The sequence below is a fragment of the Sebastes umbrosus genome, chromosome 9 (genome assembly GCF_015220745.1).
Source record: "Sebastes umbrosus isolate fSebUmb1 chromosome 9, fSebUmb1.pri, whole genome shotgun sequence".
NCBI lineage: Eukaryota > Metazoa > Chordata > Actinopteri > Perciformes > Sebastidae > Sebastes > Sebastes umbrosus.
Window position 1 is genome coordinate 19,664,819 of NC_051277.1, and position 23,977 is coordinate 19,688,795.

At 39.6% G+C, this 23,977-nt stretch overlaps 1 protein-coding gene across 4 annotated transcripts in view; it reads left to right on the forward strand.

The window, feature by feature from the left end:
• The window catches only part of fgf13a (fibroblast growth factor 13a), a 124,184-nt gene extending 100,424 nt beyond the window's left edge, over positions 1-23,760 (forward strand). For all 4 annotated transcript variants that reach the window (XM_037780001.1, XM_037780000.1, XM_037780003.1 and 1 more), the window contains 2 exons: positions 16,428-16,626; positions 21,793-23,760. In XM_037780001.1, the coding sequence (XP_037635929.1) occupies positions 16,428-16,626; positions 21,793-21,929 (336 nt within the window). In that variant the 3' untranslated portion in view covers positions 21,930-23,760. The remainder of the gene's footprint in view (positions 1-16,427; positions 16,627-21,792) is intronic.
• Positions 23,761-23,977: the final 217 nt, after the last annotated feature.

A 23,977-nucleotide genomic window follows, 5' to 3' on the forward strand; every position in this document is an offset into this window, starting at 1 on the left:
CAGTGATTCTGAAAAGTGAAGCAAATGCGGAAGTGCCTTAAACTTGCATTCTTTCTAATACCCAGCAGGGGGCGACTCCTCTGGTTGCAAAAAGAAGTCTGATTGTATAGATGGCTATGACAAAATGAGCCTACTTCTCACTTGATTTATTACCTCAGTAAACATTGTAAACATGAGTTTATGGTCTCAATCTCTAGTTCCAAGTCTTCTTCAATACAGCATGATGTTCATTTAGTAAATTATGGTCCCATTTACAGTCAAATAGACCATAAAGCAGGGGATGCTTTAGGGTGTGGCTCCCTTGTGATTGGCAGGTCGCTACCACAACATTGTCTGGTCTGGGATTTGTCTGTGTTTTCGTCTTAGAGCTTTAACCCTTTCACAGTGGGTTTCAGTTCATCAAAGTTAATTGTAACAATTTGGCCACCTAAAAATGTCTCATTCAGCTTTCGGTTGTACTTAACTCCACCCTCCCATGTCAAAACTGGTTGCAAATGACCAAGATGGCAACGGCCAAAAACCAAGATAGCGATGTCCAAAATGCCGAAACTCAAGGCTTCAAAACGGCAGTCCACAAACCAATTGGTGATGCCATGGTGACAACTATTTCTTATATACAGTCTAAGTAAGGAACACAACAACAAACATGAGATAGAAAAGATAGATCAAGGAATAGCGGGGATTTGGCTTTAAGTGTTTATATTTTAGCAGAATTGTTTTATTCATATTCTGTGGGGAAAGAGTAACTCACTCTCACCGTGCCCACTCAGACACAACATCATCCTAAGTCTAATGAAAGAGCAGCATCATGTTCTGATATAATTCAGTGTTCATAAAAAGTTCAAGGATAGTGTAAGCAGGTGGGTGGAGCAATGACATATCCGATCACGGCAGCTGGCTCCTCATCTTTGATTAAATGTGCAAGGTTATGAATAATTCATGTTCCTGTTCGTCTTCCTCCCAAATGTCACCATCGCATTGTGTGGCAGGCGTCACTGAGAAGACTGACAGGCTGGTTGGATGTGCAGCCAGAGGGCGTGTAGACACACACACATTCGCCGCCAACAGACAATCCTCCTAGTCAAATTAGTAAAGATTGTTCCTATGGTAAAGGTCTCAGTGGGCGGGCACAATGGTGATTGATGGAAACAAGCTTAGAAACGGCTAAGAAAACCTAATGATCGTGTAGCTTTTTATTCTTCAGCTGCTGCTGACAAGTAATCTGTTAAATAGTTAGACAGTAATGTGATGAAGGAAGAAGGAAAACAGGCCTTCTGGCTCTTTTCTCGCACTCTTCACATACACACAAACAAAATGCATTAAGAAACAGGGCTAATGTGATAGCTCTCACCAAGCATTAGCTCAGTCAGAGACACTTACGTCAAGGAATTGCAGATGGTTATACAGTTTAGTGAAAGAGACTCTGCTGCTCTTTGAGGGAGCTTTAAAGGAATCCAAGAAACAACAAGAATACTGCTGAAAGGACTAATACCTTAAATAACAAACACACAGCTGAACATTAGAACTCAGCAAAGACAATGATCCCAAAAGGTTCAACATATACTAAATAGGAGAATGAAACCAGAAAGCATCAGCAGCATCAGCCTCACGTATCCATCCGGAAAGCAGACGGTCCGCAAGGCATATTATCAAGGGAGTAAAGTAAAAAAACAAAACAGAAATTCAACTAATGTTAGTCTAACATAGTTTTAAAATGGATTTCCGTATGTTTTCATGTATGAAAAGACCCCGAATGAACACTGTAGGTGGACTACTTGATTACTATAAGCAAAATATTAAAACAGTGTTTGTATAGGATTGATTAATGTCCCAAGCTTTTTGAATTGATGATTTTGTCGACTAATCCATTACTTGATTTAATCGACAGATCTGTGAAACTGAGCGTTTCCACAAAGAGTCACACACATGAGATGTTCTTAAGTTTCTTGGAAGTAAGTCATTCAGAATGAAAAACAACTAAAGAAATCTTTGACAATTAAGACCAAAACGACCAATTAGTTGACTAAGAGGGGGCAGCCCTAATAATAATAGAGTATTTATATTTAAATAAAACCAAACCCAGAGTGACTCTGTCAATGCTAAGGCACTGCAATTAATACAAATTTGATCGCAATATGGCCTTCTTCAATTTTCGTTTGCCACAGATCCCCGCAAAAAGTTGGTACCCTCTGGTCCTATCTGGCGTTGGCTGAGATGCAGACCTCTAACTGAATCCCTATAATAGCTTTGAGCTACTGTGCAATTGTTCTTGCTATGCTTTGACCTCTTATTGGAGCGATGAAATATGCACTATTTGTGTTAGGGATCAATAGCATTACATTAATAATTGCACTTATAATGTGCATATCCAGTACTGAATTTAAAGATTTTAATTTGTAGTCCAACAGTTTTGCAATTACAACAGTAGAACACTGGCAGGTTTTATTTGACAATTTGAACACAGTTATGTAACCTGAAGAAACCTTGAAAACTGTGCTGTCTGCTGTCTGTCATTCAGCATTCAATAGTCAGTACAACCAATGGAGCTGCTGTTCTTTACAAATCTATTTGAATATTTTTATAAACATCTAATTAACATTTATTTTTAGGAAAAAAAATCTAATTCAGTGTAGTATTTCCAAGACCGAAAGAGTGACAACCAAATCACTGTAGCCTTTTGAAAAATGTTCTGCCATAATTACATTTTAATGAGCGCTGGCAATTGTTTGACAACATATCCATGGGGGTTGCCCCAGCTAAGTATGCCTGAGGGGAATATATAGGAATAATTGAAATTAAACATAGTCCTTCAACCTCTTCCCACACACACACACACACACACACTGTATTTAACATGGCTCCCCAGCAGTCCACAGCTCCCAGGTAGTGACTTTAATGATATGAGCTTGGCTGTCAGTAATTAAGCCTATGCGGCAAGTTGTAAAGGATTAATTTAATAAAGATGAATCATGCTGGCAAGGCTCTAAAACAGAGAGAAGCAGCAGTATAAGTATTGGTCAATTTATAAACTGTCTTTTATTGCTAATGTTTTAGGCAAAAAGTGGAAGCCAAGCAGCTTACAACTACCTTAGATTAGCATAATACTAATGTTGAGTTTCAGTTTGCTCTGTGGTGTGCCCCAAGGTTCTGTCCTGGATCCTTTTTTGTTTGTCTTTGCTTTCCACTAAATAGAGAATAAGTCATTTAAAAGGTATATCTTATCAATGCTATGCAGATGACATCTAATTATACTGTACATCCCTTTCAACCTCAAATTAGGCCCATTGTATCTCAAGATGAGATGGAGAATATTCACACATTTAGTGATCGAGCATACCACCACAAAGCTTTTGTCCATGTCTTCTAAAATCTAATCTGACATATATCTTGATTTCTTTAAACTGTGTTCTCAAAATCAGAATCCAGTTCAAGGACCATGTGATCACATTTAGAGTTTTCTATTGGTCACACACCTACATTAGTGAGCTATTACAGCACTATAACACTAGTTTCTGAGCTTCGAGTTTGTGCGTGTTACCTTGCTCCAGGCTTAAAACTAAATGAGTCATTTGAGGTTGTGGCTTCTAAACTTTAAAACTCACTACTACCACTTCACTTTGGATTGCCTTTGTTTAGTTTTTACTTTCTTATATTGTGTCTCTTATTTTATGTTTCTTGTGTTGATCTTTAATTTTGAAGCACTTTCTGACATCGTTCCAGAAAGCACTAGGGGTAGGGGAAAAAAATAACTGCAATATTGCATCAATAATACGGAAGTCAAGTATCAATCTTTTGCTATATAAACTATTAACCTCTTAATAACGGGCCCGCCGGTAGCAGCCGCTATTCTGAGGTTGTAGCAGGCTCAGTCTTAAAGCTAGAGTGGAGATACTGGTATCACATGAAACTAGAATCTAAGGAATCAACTGGTACCAACCATGTCATGTTAGCTTGTCCGGAAGAACGCTATAAAACACTCCAAAGTTACGCTAAATTTTGGTGAGGAAAAGCTGGCATGACCATTTTCAAAGGGGTCCCTTGACCTCTCACCTCAAGATATGTGATTGAAACCTCTGAGATGAACAGAGTGAAAACTGTATCTTATTAGATAAAACAGACGTTGACAAACTGCACAATTCACAGTTGAAAAAAGGCAATAAATCACAATATATTTTATCATAATACTCAGCATATCTCAAAATGTTTAAAATCGCAATAAGATCGTATTGTGATAATATTGTATCGTGGGGCCTCTGTTGATTCCCACCCCTATCTGACACCTATCTTCATTTCTTTAAACTGTGCCCTCATCAAATTCAGAATCCAGTTCAAGGACCATGTGATCACATTTAGAGCTTTCTATCGGTCACACACCTACATTAGTGAGCTATTACAGCACTAAATCACTAGATGGTCTCTGAGCTACCTTGCCCGTGGCTTAAACTGAAAGAGTCTATTCATTTGAGGCTGTGGCTTCTAAACTTTGAAACTCACTTCAACATACTGCCCCTTGTTTAGTTTTCACTTTCTTAAATTGTGTCTTTAATTTTTGTTTTTTTGTGTTGATATTTAATTTTGAAGCACTTCTGACAGCTGCTCCAGAAAGATGCTACAATAGTACAGTGTAGATAAACTTCACTTTATTACTACTTACCCATTTAAGATAAGTGCATTTTTTATCTGTTAAAAATAAAGGTTGATTTTACCTATAAAACATTGTGGTTTCTTTTATTGGACTACACAAAAATTGGATGGATTCAAAAAGAACTAATATCAGTAAGCAGGATCTGAATTCGTACCACAATCAATAAATCTAAATAATACTAAACCTTTCTTGCAAGCACTGAATTTGCATTTTATTAAATTTTTTTTGGTGGTGTACAAATATGTTAAATCTTCACCAAATGGAGAAGAGCATAAAAGCTGTAGTCTAAAAAGAAATACTGCTGGCTACATACGAACAGTATATCATCTATGCTGTTTTAAATACCAGCCCTCATATGAAATACATTACATCCTGTAGGTGTGTTAAATTGGAAGAAAGCAGTTGGGGGGATGGGTTGTGGAGCTTTCAGTTTCAGCTAAATTAGAGAGGGAATTGAATTCAATGTGTAGCTGGCTGCCTAATAGTGCTTGTCTTGCTGCAATGGTGAAGTGCTGCCTTGAAGCCACACATTAAACCAGCCAATAGCAGGTCAGCATCAGAGGGAGATTCCCAATCGCCAGTGGAGAGACAACAGATGACGTAGTGTGGAGGGGGGTTGGGGGGGATGAAGTGCTGCTGCTGCTGCTGGGATCTGGAAGCTTCCCATTATTCTACATGTGTGCATAAGTGCTGTGCATGCATGAATGGAAATGTGAGTGAATATTTGCAGTAGAATAAACAGGATTCATATGATTTACATGTATGGTCCATTTACATTTTTGACACACATTCTAATGCATACTAAATTATTAATGTATATGTACGTTACGGTTAACCTGATGTTATCTATTTCCTTTTATAGCTGATTAATTTGAGTGGCCTTTAGAGCGTCTACTGAGTTGTCTCACATGTGCATCTGGTATATGTGCATCTGTTTGTAGATAACTGTGTGTTCTGTATGTGTAAGAGAAAAAGAGAGAGAGAGTGAGAAAAAACGAGTAGTGAGAAAAGAGTGCACATGTGTGGGTGAGGCAGAATGCACGAGTGAAAATATATTCATCCATCGGCGTCAATGTGTGGGAGAGGAAGAACCAATTAAAATGTATTTTTCTTTACTATCCTGTCTAGTACCGTTTGCCCTTCTACTTCTGCAAAAGTAGTGGAGCAAGTTTTGCATCAGAACTGCAAAGGTGCCCTCTATTATACACAAGTATAAACTGTTGTCGACCTAATCTAAAATAAATTGCGAAAACATACATACCCTTTCACTATCTGTAGCAATGCAGTGAATATTTCTACTGAATTGAAGAAAAAAAAAAAAAAAGTCTTTGAGCTTTCTTGATATGATTTTAGATGTGTGGGTATATTTTTAGATCCTGGGCTAAGTGGTGTCCACATATATCACGAGGTGCCTTTGAAGTGGTGTTATTAATTTCCTGGTGGGTCATATTTGAATTAGAGTGAGTCACTGAGGCTCCAGTCGAGTCTCGTCTAGACTGCTCTCTGCGAGTGTGTGTAAAATGGAAGGTTCAGGGCTCTTGGGGTGGAGATATTTATCAAGTTAGCATTGAGGTTTACAGGCGCTTTTTTTCCTAAATCGACGGGCCAGTTAAATCCCTGCAATGGCATCCTGTGAAAGAGTTCCTGCATAGACTGCAAGACTTTAAACTAGGGTTGTCAATCGATTGAAATATTTAATCACATGATTGTCCAGAGTTAATCACAATTAATCGCAAATTAATCATTTTTTATCTGTTCAAAATTTACCTTAAAGGGAGATTTGTGAAGTATTTAATATTCGTATCAACACTGGAGTAGGCAAATTTGCTTGCTTTATACAAATGTATTTATTTATTATCGGAAATCAATTAACACAAAACGATGACAAATATTGTCCAGAAACCCTACTACTACTGCATTTAACATAAAAATATACTCAAATCACCCATTTTCATTCACATATCTTGAGGTCAGAGGTCAAGGGACCCCTTTGAAAATGGCCATGACAGTTTTCCCATACCAAAATTTAGCGCAAGTTGAGAGCGTTATTTAACCTCCTTCGCGACAAGCTAGTATGGTTGGTACCAATAGATTCCTTAGGTTTTCATTTGATACCAGTATCTTCACTCACAGCACAAAGCTTTAAAACTGAGCGCGATACAACCAAAAAATTGCAAGTTGCGTTAATGAGTTAAAGAAAGTAGTGGCGTTAAAACAAATTTGTGTTAACGAGTTGTTATCACGTTAACTTTAACAGCCCTACTTTAAACCCATCACATTCTCACTCATTTATAAACACACTCTGGTTATGCATTGTGTGCCAGCTAAATGTCTAAAATGAAAAGTAAGGTCATCTGAATAATGTACAGGAGAAGACAAAAGAATGATGATGACGATGATGAAGAGGAGGTAAAAATAAAAAAGAGGTTGCTAGATGAATGTGACACCAGCATTACATCTACACTCACTCAAGTCATCAAGTACATTTTTTCCATAATAAAAAACTATGCTGAGTCTTTACCGCGATTTGGTGTCATTTAACAGCATGCTGCTTCTGTCCTCTGCGGTCTGTGTAGAAGTTTGACACCCACACACACACACTGTTTTTACATGCGTCTAAACAGTGCCGCAAAACTGACCGTCTTGAGCGCTCTTACCGTTATTTACAAGGAGTAAGTCAATCTTTAAAATGAAAACGCACAGATGAAAAGGAGGACGAAGCACAAATAAAACAAAGCCTCTTTAAATTTGTGTTCAACATAATACCTTATTATCTCAATGAAATGCACTGGAACAAATGTATATGTGACACAAATTATTATTTTGGCCAGTAAAAAATATGCTTGACCGGTGGATTTCTTTCATCTACCTGTCCCCTTGGCCGGTGAGTCAAAAAGTAAAATTACTAATATGTATGCGGATAAACATGCATAAAAATAGAAACAGAAAAATAACAAAAAGTCTGTATATCGTGCTTGTACATTATGTATTTGTACACCCTTGTTAGATATGGAGTTGGCTCACACCCATGCCTTTTCAACCATTTAGCAAGCACAATGCCTTTGGTAAATAACCACTGCTCTAAGGTTCCCCTCCATTGAGCTGTGTCATTAACTACTTTGTGTTGTGTGTGTTATGTGTATGTGCTACTGGCTCCAAAGTGTACCCTGTGTGGGTGTGTCTATTTGTGTTTGGTATTTGCGCGGGTCTTTTCCACCAGCTTAAAGCTCTTCAATTTATTCCCAAACAAATGAACGCTATGAGTGTACTTTATCTTTAGCTAAAGAATAAAAGGTGCCTTTTAATCCACTTCCACTCTACTGAAAAGACTGGGGCATTGAAAAGCCGGATTTAGAAAGATTTGTCTTCAGTGCCCGGCCATAGCATTAGCTTTGGTGAGTCTCACATGCATTGATGTGTCTGCAAAGAAACTAGAGCAGCGCTGATTGCATTGGCATAATTGGTGTCATCTTAGTTTCGATATGGCAGCTGAGTACACACGGGGCAGTGTGCAGCATTGATTTGGCTCGTCTTGTGAAAACTCCAGCCAATACGTTTACAGAGGAGATCAGATCCATTATGCTAGTATTTCTCCTCCTGCTGATTGGATCAGGAAAACACTATCGGGTAGTAATTACTCCCCTAAAGACAACCAGAACGCTGTTTGAGAGTACATCATAAGAGATTGTGTTTTCTTGACATGACTCTCATGCTAATGCAATATTCATTTCACAGTTACCACTGCTGTAATTGTGTTATTGTATGCTAGATTACGAGAGGTTTCCCAGATGGGCATTGTGTGTGCCTGTGCCCGTTTGTCCGTTTGTTTTACATTCATGGATATTAAAACTGGGCAGAGAAACATCTTTCAGTATGTTACACTCAACACTTGCATCAGCCTTTAAATGTCTCCTTCCTATGCAGTTACTGGATTATAAAGAGCTCAAGCAACAACTCTCTCTCGCTGTAATATAAGACCGTTCTCTGCCCTTTGCCCATGAGATAAAATTCACTTTTTAAGAAATGTCTGTATGCAAGAACAAATACAAATGTACAGGCATGTTTGCAATTGTATGTTAAGGTTTGAAATGAACTACACTGCACTGAAATGAGATGTGCATGCCTGAAACTACAGACACTTTCAGAAGAGAGGAGGGATGATGGAGCAAAAAGGATGGGAGGATTTCTTCGGCAAACCTTTCGTGCTTCCAACAAAGAAAAAAGCATAAAATAATAAGATTAAAAAATAAAAAAAGATATATCCTGATGTCCTGTTAGGGTGACTATACAGTAGTTGTCATTAGGGATGCCACAAGGAGCGATACCTCGGTACCAAGTAGATGCCAATCCGACTTTTTCAGTCCCAATACCGATAGCGATACCTGGGCATCGACTGATACCGAGTACCGATCCAATACCAGAGTTTAATTAATAAGCTGTATGCCTCACTGTGTGGAAGTGACTGGGATCATTCTTTTATATGTCAGGAAACATCAGGCTTGACTTAAACATAGCTTTCTTAACTTTGTGAAACAAAATGTAACAAATGAATCCATAGATATGAATTTACTGAAATTATATTTATTATTAAAATAATAAATCGTACACCAGCATCTGGGTAAAAAAATCTTGAAAAATTAGATTTAAATGTAAACCTTTATAAGGCATCAACAAATTGATCAAGTCTTAAACAGGAATTAAAATTCCAGTATATAATTTATATGGTATACTGTATAAACATAGAATTGAATTTTATTGATCGGCCCCATTGTCACCGATAGCCGATTCAGCTATTTGAGTCAGCGTCAGCCCCATGGCTGATCCGGTATCAGTTCATCCCTAATGTTGAAGTACATGGGATGTATTGTTTTACTTTCGCTTTTTACCTTAGTATAAAATTGGAATTTCACTGGTATTGGTATCAACTACTACATTTCTGGTATCGTGACATCCCTAGCTGTCATTTTGATAAAAACGAAAGTTATAGAATTACTGGCCCAGCATCAGGGTGGTTACACGTGTATGTAAGGCACCCTGCACACAAATACTAACAAACCTTAAGATGAATATGTATATAATGGGCAGGGGGAGGTTAAACTACATGTCACTTTATTAGGTTAAAGAAAAATGAAGCTGGTATTGAACATGAAAAGAAAACCCTGAAGCTTTCAATCCTCTGTCCTCTTGTTCATGTTCTCTCTCCTACCTATCAGACAGAGCTAACAGCATGGGTTAAAAGTGAAAGGTCTATAAAGTTAAATGAAATCACTGCTCATCACTCACACAGACACTATAGAAAAGAGGAATGAATAGGGATAGAATTTTTCCTATTCCACTCCTATGAAACGTGGAGAAATGCGTCGCAGAGCTCCCAGCAACACAACTATTAAACACATTTTCTCACAGCTAGAGAAACGGGCGAGAGTAAGGAACAGCTGACACCCTTATACAACAGGCATCGAAGTCTTTATTGTATCAAACGCACCAGAGCCTTTCATCTCATTTTCCTTCAGCAAAATTGGTTCTATATGAAACGGGCACAGCTCCTAACAGCATAATGTACTCCCAAACAATGCAGTGTTTTTCAGTGTTTGTCCTTCCGTGGACATTATGTAAGTGAGGTTGCCAGCTGTGCATCATTTGGACGAGGACTTGTCATAGTTGCATATTTCAAGGAAAAGCCCATGTAGTGTAATGGGATCATTAAAAGTCCATTTAGTCAAACCACCATAGAGATGTGGGGGGGGGAGGGGGAGGATGACACGACTATTTCTATGCAGATAGTGTCCTGCTTTTTCTAAAGTGATTTCCCCTCGCTCCATCTGGCACTGGAGTCATGATTAAAGTGATGTGAAATTTTTTCACCGGGAGATTGGTTTCACTGAACAATAGATATGCTATTGACTGAAGGAGACGCTATACTGGAGCCCATTCAAAAGAATCTGAATGTTTCTGTCTATCACAGCCCTGTTAGAAAATGGGGATCCCCTGCCATTTGGCCCCTCCTTGTGTCAGTCTGAGAGAGCCTGTTGTCCATAGAGCCACTCCAACACAGCAGCACGGCCAGCAGCCTCTCCTCTATCTTGGCTCTAAATCTGCCTGTATCTGTATGCGTCTGTTTATCAATAGACTCTTATTCTTCTCCAGGGCGAGTGGAACCAGCCAAATCCACATAAGCTCATTATTAGAGGTAGAACAGGACTGCTGGCTCGAGAGCTGAGCAGCCCGTTGTTTGGCTCTCACTCGCTGCCCGTGCATAACGGAGATGGATGCTGCCCAGCCTCTCTAAGACTGCTGCTGCTAATCACAGTCGGAGAGCGAGAAAGAAAGAATACTTTGAGGTACGGAGGGAGGAGAACAGTCAAGAAATTAACAATGTGCGAGAAGGATTAAGAAAATATCCAAATTAATAATTAGAGATGAAAGGAGAGAGGGAATCTAAGATGCATTTAACAATCTAGACAAAAGCCTCGACCTAACACACTGTGTTCAAAGAAATAAAGCAAAGCAACATGAAAACACTTACGCTACTTGTTCCCGCTTACACTTTGTAGTCTTTGTGTTCATTATGTCACATATATATTGTAGCATTTGTATAAATGGTAATAATAATAATAAAACAAATAAAGAAATATTTGCACTTTATCGATAAAAGATTTGCGTAAGCAGAGGACCAACTACGAGGATCCTATTGACCCAGAGCAGCATCTGGCAGTCTGTCTGAGGTAAATGTTGTATAGCCTCAACTACTCTAAGCTATTTTAGTTTCCTTTTAGCGAAATGCTCTGAGTGAATTTGCCTTTGGTTAACAGTTACGCGGTGAATATGTCTACGGATTTAATTGTGAAAGGTAAGAACTGAAGGAGTGGATCTGGTCTGCTCTGTCTTTGTGAAATTTGAAAGGGGTTATAAAGTTTGCCGTCTTGGTTCGGACTATGGAGTCTCCGTGTTGTTGTACACTATAGTGTACGGTGGTAGAAATCAACCGTCCAGTACAGTACGTACAAAAGCTCAGAAAAATCAACCTCGTTCCTAAAAAATTACTTTGATTTTCGCAACAGTTCGAATAAATATACTGACGTGTGAATTAATTGTACGAAAAAAAAAGCACCCAGTGTGTAAAGGCCTTAAATTACTTGTCTACTTGACGCATACTGCTGTAGCTTACCACTCAAGAACTCACAGGCCACGGTGATCTGCTCTGAAGCTTAGTTCCTTTATATGTGCAGCAAGATGTTGCAAATCTTTTACCACTCTGCTGTTGTGAGTGCAACACTGCTACAATCTGCTGGGGCAGCAGCAACAAAGATGAATACACTGATCAAAAACACTGGGTTGGTGCTCTCACTGCTCTTAACAGTTGAGGAGAGGAGGAGGGTGCGCAAACTGCTGTCTATCATGGAAAAAATGTCTTGCATCCAATTCAAGATCTAAACAGCAGAACTCTTTCAGTAGTTAAATTATTCAGCTGTTATATTTGGCGTAAGGATTTGCAGAAACCCCTTAAATAGGTCCTATACCTATATTTAATATATTAAAAGTATTCTTATTTAAAATAAATATCTTTAAAAATCTAATATACATGGAGTTTACTAAACTAGAAAAATAGTGGTTACAACAATAACACTGTATATGACATACTAAAAAGCTTGCGTTAGTTCCTTTGCATGTACAAGATCTTGGAACTGATCTGAAGCCAAAGCAGAAACATCACACACACACACACACACGTGACATTGTCACACAAACAAAATCACACTGTAGCTATAAATATAGAAAATGCGATGCCAGATAACACAAGTTACAGATGCACAGTCAAAAGAAGAGGTTCACATTTGTTTTAAGTCCATCTTAAAACAATACTAGCATGCCCACATACAGTATATATTGAAAGAGTTGTTGGTCCCTGCAATTGTTCCTCCTTTCCATACTTGCCACAAAGAGACCACTTTGTTAAGTGATTCCGATTGGCTTACTCAGACTGTTGCTGCCTCATATATATTAACTTTTAGCTGGACTCAAAACTAAGTTGGTCATCTTCTTGAAAAACATTTGTTGAAATTCTCATTACATCCCGAACAGCAATCAATAAATCAAATGCTCTGACAAAAAAAATCTGTTATCCGTGGCTGTCGCAGGACTATAATAAGTCCTATATATATATATATATAAGGCTACCTGCCTGTCTACATGCGTGCACTCCTTGTGCATCACCGGAGTCCTCCAGAAGCTGCTACAGCTTGATAGCTGTGAGTACTAGCAATAGCCATGTTTGTTGTTTATGTTCACAATGATCATTTTGGATGAGTGGCTTTGGAGAGAGGCCTGGATGGACAGACTGTCAGTGTTGCCGACTTGGTGACTTTCTCTCTAGATTTAGGGACTTTCGGAGCTAGTATTGCTAATATCATTGGAAAAGAGATAGCAACACTGGGCTGGGTTTTTAGCATACTCTTACTAGTTTCTCAAGATTACTAACCCTGGCTTTAAGGATGTGTTTTGTACAGACTAAGGATTGTGGGTTTTGTCCTCCATCACTTACACACTTACCTGTTTAGGAAGGCTGTGTGGACAGGAGGAACAATTGCAGCAACCAATCCATTAACTCATTCATTGAACATATGGACTGAGGCTGAGATCAAAGGCAAAACTAAGAGCAGAAATGGCCTCAAACAGATATTGATCTCTGTGGCATCAGCACAGAACCTCACACTGTTAGTCACTACAGATCTTTTTTTTTTAATAAATTAGTATAGTTCACTGTTCTGTGTTCGAGGCACATTTCTATATGCACTGCCCCGGCTTACCGTCGTGTACCACAACTGAGCTGTACATCACGGTAAAGTGATGGATTAACATGTGTGATCATGAAGACGATTAGAGACGGACACGCTATGTCCAGCTTTTGTTTCATTCCTACATTCCTGTTTTGACCTCAATCTAACAGATAGCAACCTCAGCCTTCATGGGCTCTGATCATTATTGTTCATGCTACATGAATCCTACTAGAGTTTTACATCTTTACTACACATTCACAAGGTTTGGAAGGCTTTATCATTTCAGAATATTGAGTGTTTAAAATGCACTTTGAGTAATAATGTCTGACTCTTAAAGACTCTTTATGGAGCATCTGGGTGAGATTGTCTTTGTTGGAAACCATTTAGGGGCCATGTTGTTGTCACTGTACTAGTGATTACTGCTGTACTAGTGCCGTTTGTAATGGGGCATCTGTGGGACAGTGGTTGGATATGTTCAAGTGTGTAAGTGTAGGTGTATGGTAGGAAGCTCAGAAAGAAAAAAAAACTAACATTATCCTTACCTTAACCCTGAATATAAACCTTCATCTGTCTGCATAAACTGAGATGAAACAAAGAGTGCACATTGACTATTCCCTCAGCTTTCTTGTCTTTATGTTTTAAAAGACTAATTTCTTCCTGAACCATAACACTGTAAGCTCCCAGATGGTTCTGCAGACCTCCTGGTGGCTTAGCATTTATTCAAATGGAGTGTTAGGTACCCCTGTGATGTTGCAGCTTAACTGAGAACCAAGGCTGATCCAACAGGATGTAACCCAGTGAGGTGATATGTCACAAGCTTCCTGTGACTTCAACTTTGTTTCTGTCAGAGATTTTTGTCCAGTGTGGTCTGTTGAGGCTAGATCAGCGAGAGGGGATGACGAATGAGTGTGGTTGTCAGTTATTGTAGGTGTGTCTGGGTTTTGTGTCTCGAATGCACACAATACAACATGGTAGTATTAACACTAGGTTTCTCTTTTAACAAGTTCAACAAGTGAACATTTTCCGACTCATTACTGTTCACTGCTTTTACATTGCAAAGCTTTTGTATGTTTTAGCTGCATTGTATAGAAAAGCTTCAATAGCAGAGTAAAGCTCATCACCAGACATGAACCTCATTCAGTCCTGTTAGTGTTGCGCATGAAGACCGACGCTGTTAGAATAGAGAGCGGTTATAGATGACTCCCTGTCTGGTAGTGACATGTTGTTTGTCATGATCTCACAGTGGGTCTTTGGCCCTGGGGACACGTCATCACTCTCACCAGACACCCACCAAAGTCATGTTTTTTTTTTTTTTAAACTGGGAGCGGGATAGGACTGATCCTGGGTGTTGGTCTGAAAGAGGCATCTATCCTTCTCTTGCTAAGGGCGCTTTCACCAGCCAACATTTAGCTTTTAATCTTACTCTGGTGCAGTTCGTTTGGACAGCTGTGAATGCGGTAATCGTACTCTGGTGCGGACCAAAACAACCGTTTCCAAGCGAACCAAAACACAGCCTCCGTCTTGGTTCGTTTTGACCTGCACGGGCATTTGTTGAGATGGACACAGGTAAATGACAGGTTAACGTGAATGGGAGAGGACCGACCTGGACTTCTGCAGAAGTCTGATGTTTGCTTGACATCTGGGCCAAAGGGAACATACAGAATGTGCTAAATAAAATAGTGACGCTTTTGAAGTCATTTGAGATAAACTGGAGGAGAAGGGATTTGTGCGCAGAATAGAACAGTGCCAAGTCGAAGTGAAAAAGCTTTGACAGCAATAACTAAAAGTCTGCAATTCCCTGCATAGAAGTTGCAGCAGTCCTGTATAATTTTTGCACCGTGAAACCAAACCAGACTAAATAGAAAACGAACCAAAAGTATGAATTACGATTAGCCAAACGGACTATGGATTGTGAAAGCGCCCTATAGGAGCTCACTCTGTAATACACATTGCAAGTTTGAGCTATTGGCTATTCGACCCTTATGTAACTGTGTGTCATGGTGGCGTTTGCATATATTGTATGTAAATTTTTTTGCGGACAAAATGCTCTAACTTCTAAGAAGAAAATTTAAAAGCATGGCAAGAACAATTCACTGCTGACTAGCACACACTGTCCCTCGATCTCTCTCAGGGGGAATTGTCTTCTAACTGATTAGAATCTTTTTTCTAGACTCACTGCCCAAGCACCATTACAAATTGGACAAACACACACACTCATAGACCTAAGCACACACACACAAAATCCTTGCCCCAGAGGAAATAAACCTCAGCCACACTGTTGTAGCATTAATGGCCAAATCCAATATAGGCACTAGATTCTAAACCAAACAAACGGGGAGTGAAGTCTTGCACAGTATGGAGGCCAGGGGATGAGCAGCAAAATCGCATGTCCCTGGGGAGTCTCCCCACAGCCAGTTCATTAGGGAAAGAGATAAGGAAGTATATAGATTGCATATAAAGTTAATAAAGCCACTTTGTGAAAGCATTTCAATCCTTTTTTTTGTAGTTTGAAATAAAGTTAGTACTTAAATATGTAATATAATAAGTCAAATGGCAACACTAAACTATTGTGTCCAACAAAATCTTAAATAAAGCAGACAATACTATGAAAGATAATCCTCTGCCTATACATAATTAACAGCTAGGGCCAAAATGAGAACATGTTTTATTAATGCTCCTCTGTATCTGTCATATCAACGTTATCTATGATATAAAGTGCTACATTATTCACGACAGTAAATGGAATGAATAGTTCTAAAAGATTCTCAAGAGACAAATTTTAAAGCAAGGGCTTGAGCCTTGAGATAGCTTCTTCCCTCTTTCCGCGCCCTAGTGCCAGTTGAAGATACAGCGCAATGTACCGTTATTAAGTTGCACTCTCAAGTAATGAACTATTGCATTTCAGCCGCTGCTGTTCATACCAGGATGTCAGAGACTCCTGAGAGCTTGTGAATTAGTATCAAACAACTGCTATACATTGTATCTCCTTCTCCTTTTTCCCCCAGGAACACTTTACACCAGAGTGCAAATTCAAGGAGTCGGTGTTCGAGAACTATTATGTGACATACTCCTCCATGATATACCGGCAGCAGCAGTCGGGCAGGGGCTGGTACCTCGGTCTGAACAAGGAAGGAGAAATCATGAAGGGGAACCATGTCAAGAAGAACAAGCCAGCAGCCCACTTCCTTCCCAAACCTCTAAAAGGTAAGCCTTTTCACATTTTACTGTTATACCATTAAGGGTCGGGTTCAAGGGCAACTCCGGGTCTGAAAAGTGAAGCCTGTGCCTTAAACTTGCATTCTTTCTAATAGCCGGCAGGGGGCAACTCCTCTGGTTGCAATTGTCTTTGAGAAAATGAGCCTACTTCTTACTTGATTTATTACGTCAGTAGACATTGTAAACATGAGTTTATGGTCTCAATCGCTCAATCGTGTTCTTCAATACAGCATGATGTTGATTTAGTAAATGATGTTCCCATTTAGAGTCAAATAGACCATAAAGCAGGGTATGCTTTAGGGTGTGGCTACCTTGTGATTGACAGGTTGCTACCACGACGTGGGAGTTGTCCATATTTTCGTCTTACAACTTTATACCTTTCACAGTTCATGAAAGTTATTATAACCTTTTTGGTTGCCCAAAAAATGTCTTATTCAGCGGTCGGTTGTACTTGCTCCGTCCTCTTGTGTCACTTCTGGTTGCAAAAAAACAAGATGGGGACGGCCAAAATGCTCAACTCAAGGCTTCAAAACAGCAGTCCACAAACCAATGGGTGACGTCTCCTCTTATATACAGTCTATGGTCAGGTTATGCTCAATCAGAACTGGTTCATACAATGCCCAGTCCGACCACGCTGACAAGTCTAGTTGCTCTAAATGTCTTCACTCAAAGGCAGAGTGAAAAGCTGGCCGCCATAGAGATGGGGGAGGTGTGACGTAGTTTAAATATGGGAATAACGGCAAAGAACGTATTTTGCCAAGAAGTGAAAATCGATTGTTCATTCCACTGCAACATCAGCGCCTAGCAGCAAAGTTACGCTTCCACCATTTTGGACTGAAAGTGACTGCCGGACGCCAGTAAAAGGTCCACCTAAAAAAGTGCCATACAAAAGTAAAAAAAAAAATATTTCTTGTCTATTGTCATATTCTACCAAAATGGCCTGTGTTGAACAATAAAATATAATAAGCGGTGGCAGCGGAGTTTCGTCTCTTTTCTTCAATACTCTTTGATAACAGCGCACACATTTTCAGACCGTCTCTCCTGGAATGCATTTATAGTGCGTCACTTCGTTGGTCACATGAAAAGTGACAGAAACAGTTGTGTCAAGAATGAAAAAAAGAAAGAGAGCTACAGATATAAGTTTACACTCTTGTCTTGTGGGTGTGAATGTCAGATCGTCGGTTTTGGAAAGTTACAGAAATGGTCGAACACAGCCCCTGTTAATCCGATGTTGGAAAGGTGTAAGGGGGAGGGGGTTTACGAAGCTATTCGACCATCTGTCAAGCACCTCTAACTGAGTATACTGGCAGCTTAAGTGCAACTGCTTGGCATCAGAGATAAAGTTGCTGTAACTACTTAATCTATTGAGAAAGGTTCTGAATTATTCAGCAATGTCACTTTCTAGTTGGCAAAGTGGTTGTTTTTCAAACTAAGAGACCTTCCCTGAGACCTTTTGGCTTTTCTCTAATTAAACGTTCCAATTTTCTTTATACTTCCAGTTCATTAGGATATTCTTTTACTAAATGAGCTGCTTTCTTCATGACCCTCTGCCATTTAGCATTCTCCTGAGAGATGCTGGCGTAGACTTAGCATCCTATAGCTGGTCACACTCCGCTGCAGACACACTGAAAAAACGATGCTAAGCCATTGTCTGTGACCAGAAGTAGCAGGAATAATGCAGGTTTAATGCTTTGAATAGGGACTTTATTCTCCGTACAGTAAAGTCACAGAGAACCCCACCCATCCAGGCTGTGTGTGTGGTAGTGTGGCGAATGTGGAGACAGAGGAAACGGGAGGGAGAGGGAGAAATGTTTCTCTCTGTTGAAAAGGCCACAGTTTCCTTTCATCTTCAACAAGACACAGATTTACCTGTCAACAGAGAGAGTCTGTTTTCACTTCAGCGGGATAAAAGAAGAGCACTTTTTTTCCCTACAGAAGGAATAAAAGGCTTGCAGCGCAAAAAGCCCAAACAGTGACGAAAAGAGGGCAGTTTCTTTAGATTGTCGAGTTTCACGGTTTGGATCCGTCACACATGTCTCTTTTTATAGTTTCACTACAGTCTTGTGGGTGTGTGTGTGTGTGTGCACATTAACATGCCCACTGGCACTGTCAAGTTATAACTGGCCTCTACAGTAACTGGGTGAAAAGATGATTAAGTTGTAATCCCAGTCAAGCCATTTAATATATTATTTGTTTTATGAAGTACCAGATATAGTATTTTATCATAAAATTATCATGAATGAGGTGATTTGGGTAAAACTTAGACGATCTTGATATCACTTTACGTTACTGTGCATTATGACTGACACACACTATACATACTATGCTGACCACTTTATTAGGTACACCTGCACAATCAATAATCTAAAGAACAGTTCTGCCATGAAGTCTACTTTTACAAAGCTTATACATTTTCAGTTTTTGTTGACGTTGTGGGAAAAGTGATTATACTACTCACCGTATTCTCACACAACAGCTTGTATGATATCTTACATTTTCCTGCGACTGTCCAGCGCCAATTTCTGCTACAGTCTTTTCAAAATAAATTTCCTTCTTCAAAGGAAACAACTTTGTCAGCTTAAGGCAAGAAAACTACTTAGTTAGGTTTCATTCCTGGTCAGATATATCCTCCTCTTCACACCAAACACAGTAAAAGTTGTGGATGTGTGTAAACTATTTTAGTAATATGGGATTTCATTCAGTAATCCAGCAGTGAATGCAAAACTGGATATTCCAGTTTGGAGTTAAATTTTTCATTGCTTCAGTTTGCAAATGTGATGCTGCCCATTCTAACGTCATTGGTGGAGCTCCTCCAGTCAGCATCTGATTAAGAATCTATGTCTGCCCTCTGAGATCACTATAATAGCTTTTCACTTCCATTTACCAGGCCATCTAGGGGGTCTCAAACACACTTAAGAGCAATAACCAGAGAATGATTGCCTCGCTTTATGCTGAGCGGAAAATACTGAGCAAGAGAAAAAGAGGATAACAAGGATAGATATAGTCTGGTGAGACAGTAAATCTAACAGATTCTAAAAAACGCTGCCCTCAGCTGCCTTTTATGTATTTTATCTACAAGGAGAAATAACATATTTTTGGATCAAACAGCAAGTCCAAAATGAGAAATATACATAACTACGTTTGTTGTAATACCCAAAGATTTAAGTAATTCTCCTTCTTTTGCACAAACTTTAAATTATCCAGTAATGCACAATATTTACTAAATCTTCTACATCATTTAAATTCCAGATGTAGCAAGTGGTTTGGAAAGAGCTTTTCAATGGAACGAGAGAGAGAGAGAAATAAAGGAAAATTTGTTCCAGCAGCTCATAAAGATTTAGAGGCAGTGGTGTTACAGGGCACCAATTAAAAAGCTGTCTCTGCATTGGCAATGGCATCTTCTCCAGCCATTACTCACTACTCCTCTGGTTCCAGTCTGTGAGTCTCAGCCCACAGCCTCTCATTCTGTCTTCCTCTGGATGAAACAAGTCGCAGCTCACGTCATTCAAACCCAAACAGGAAAATCCTCTTACAAATCTAACGGAAACTCTTGATGCAAGACACAGAGAGCTGCCTTTATCAGAAAAAAAGGGTGTACTGTAGTCTTTCAAGTGGCGTCTGTCACAGAAACACTGGCAAATGACAAGATGGATGGTTGTTATTGGGGATTAATGTTTAAATATGAATAGCAGAGGTGATACCGTAATCCCGAGGTCAGAAGCCCACCATTATAAATCATACAATACTGTCACTAACAAGACTGGAACCAATCATCAGCAGTTTCCCAGTGAAACCCTGCCATTGATTGATGTGTATAAGGATGGTCTCTGGATTGCTGCTGTAACAAAAAATGCTGGGCTAAGTGAAGTGTGTGAAGGACCGGGTTTGCTGTTTCAGCCACACACTCCCTTAGGAACGAACATCAAATAGCATCCCAGGCAGAAGGATGTTGACAACATCCTGAAACCAAAGACTCAGATTACTGATATTTCTTCTGAAAAGCGGCTGCTGAGATGCATATTGGGCCGATGCTGCACACACAGCAAAGCTAGAGCACTAGCAACTCCTGAATTTATAATGCCGTGCTGTGAATATAGGATTTTATACTTCAGCACCAACCTAGTCTGCTGTAATCTTTCGATTCAGCAGTTTGCAGGGAACTAGAAGTAAGATCTTGTGTTATACCATCACAGGAACTAGGGCTGTCCTCCACCAAAGAAATTCTTGGTTGACTAACACGTAAGGCCTTTGCACACCAAGTTGGTATTTTTCATTCGAAATCGTCGCACATTTTGTGACAATCACGTTTAAATACCAGCTCCGAAATTTTGGTCCATCATTTAAGATTTTCGGAATACGTTCGATTTTCGGAATAAGTTTGATTTTCTGCGTTTTTTTGCATCCGTCAAAAGCCAAAATAGGGTTGTTTGACACTCAGAGCCACCATCCGTGCAAACGTCATCATCCAAATTGGTATGATAAACATTCATTCCGCCTCCCAGCACAAAGCAAAGAAATAAAGAATACAGAGATGTGGAATAAAAAGACAGATTGTGGCGGGCGATTGCAGAACAGCTTGGACTCGGAGATGGTTGCAAAACAAAGGATGTACGAAAGATTAGCCAGTAGTGATTGTGCTCTGGGCAGCTAAACAATAGCTTTTTGTTAATGTCATTCATTTATTAGCCCCGTTTTGGACCAGCAATATCCATTTCACCCACGTAATTAATTCAGTTTTGTATTGTATTGCAAATTTTCGCAACGAATAGAATAATAAAACGCATCAGACTGTGTGAAAAGTTTCTGTGCGTAACATTTTTTATCGTTTCACGGATTAAAAAAAATTTAAAATACAGAAAAATATAGACTTGGTGTGCAAAGACCTTTATACAATTTTATCGACTGATCAATTAGTTGATTTAATTCTTGGAAATAAGTCATTCAGTATGAAAAATAATAAAAAACGGCTAATTGACTAAAAAAAAATCGTAGTTGACTAAGACCAAACTACCGACAAGTCAACTCATCAACTAAGAGGGCGCAGCCCCAACTGGACCTATTCTAACCAAAACAGTTCTTGTTTTCTATTGTTGCTTGTCTAATGACTACAACATGTCCGTTTGTCTGATTCTCACTTCTTTTGTGTCTCCACAGTGGCAATGTACAGAGAGCCATCCCTGCATGACTTGACAGAGTTCTCCCGCTCCGGCAGCGGCACACCCACCAAGAGTCGGAGTGCCTCGGCTGTGCTCAACGGAGGCAAAGCCGTGAGCCAGAACGAGTCGACGTAGCCCGGCAACCGAACCCAGGCCTGGGGCCGAACCACGAAACCTTACCTCCAGCAGAGCGTGAATCCAAGCAGACTTCTCTCACCGATCAACGGTTCAGGACTAGCTACGACAACAAACCACACACAAACACCATCGATAATAAACAGTTAGGTACCATCCTGGTCAATCATCGTCCAAAAAAATCATCAATAGTAAGAAACTTAACGGCACATAAACCATTCTGGATCTGGAAAGACAAATTAATATTTTGTTTTGGTTTATCTATTACTTTCATCACTCTCTGTTGGTGATTATTGCAAACCAGTTAGCTCATCTTTATCTTACTTTATTTTCCTGTGGACACTAACTTTTCTTTTTTCATTTAGACACCAAGCACTTGTGCATCTGTAAGACAGGGACAGGAAGTTAGACACGTAGGCATTCAGGGCAGCCAGTGATAGCGCTAGTCTACAAGGCTGCAGTGGTACAGTACAGTACAAGCCCTGATCTCTGTCTCATCCATGCTTCTGTGAATACAAAGCCTATAAACTCCCTGGTGAGGCACAGCCTAGCGCTGCTGGGACTGTGGCCAGCCAGACGGTAGCTCTCCTGCGTCCTAGTGCACACGCTCAGAGACTGAGCTCTCTAGCATGGGAAAATGAAGCCTATGTTCAGCTGACCTGAAATATAAGGGACAGTGTGGCTCTCTTGCAGTTTTTCGTTTTCTTTTCAGAAATGCCACAGCTGCACCTTGGTTTTTGCTAATTTTCTGAATTAGCTGAGAGCTTTTTATTTGGTTTTGTCCCCTCTTGTTCTCTTCCCTTACCATTGTTCAGTATTTGTATCTCTGTTGCCGTTTCATCATTGAAAGGGGTTCCAGCAAACCAAAGACCGAACGAAAGAGTGTCCCTTTAAGCCGCTGAAAACCAAGCCAGTATAAAAGGCAAAGCTGGAATTTTTTTTTTTCATTGTACATTTTTGATAAAAGAAAGCAAAGATTTGGTGGAAAAAAGGAAAACAATGGACAAAGGAAGTGATTTTAAAACACTTTGGAGTTGGCAGCGTGCTTGATGTTGTGCTTTTTGCTGATATGCTCGATGACCGAGGTATGAAATGACTATTCTGTGTTCCCATTCCCTTCTGTTACCACTGTGTCACAATGTCTCCGTCTCTTGTCCTCGTGATCCGTTTCCTCCCTCTGTGCTTATGTCATACTTCTACGCCCCCGCCCTTCTTTTTTGTCGACTTCTATCGACTGATACAGTTCACCATAGGAATATGGTGCAAGCCCCTTCCCAGGATGCTTGTTATGTGTTTGAGTAACTTATTGTGGTGACAATATTTTCTATATTTAAAAAAGAATACTGTGGACTTTTAGGTGGCTTAACATTTTATAGGACACGTCATATTTGTAAAAGTGGAAAAAAAGGAAAGAAAAAAAAAAAACATACAAAAATGAACATCTTCCCTTTCTTGCACAGGGCATGTACAAACACAATTATGTACAAAAAGGACCCTTTTTGTGGGCTAGGTACTCTTCCCTTCAGCTACATAACTTCTTTCTGGTACATGCTTCTGGGAGGCTTTCTTTTCTTGGTTTCCTCCGGAGGTGGTTTGTATTAGGTGAACCTATCTGTTGCATGGGAGAAAGCAGGGAAATTCTGGTCTAGAGCTGCATGATGTAGGCTATGTGTATTAACCCATGTTGGATCATGTGTTCCAAACTACCAGGCTAAATCTGATAAAACAACATTTACAGGCAGACATTGTGGCTGCCTGATAACTTCCAGTTGTTTATTATTTGTTGTATACACAAAAATGCACTGAATAAAATGTTTATATTAAGATATAATTTTAAAATGTGTCAGACTCTCTTCTTTGTCCTTTCAATTGCCTTATTTATGTATTCAACACAATCTATGTATTCCTCCATCCAGCCTAGGGATGTCACGAGAACGTCGGTACCGAGTCGATGCCAAAATTTGGAAAATGTGACTGTACTCGTTTCTATACAGTACCGCAGGTAACGTCAGGGCTCGAGACTAATTGTCCTGGGGACTAGGACTGTC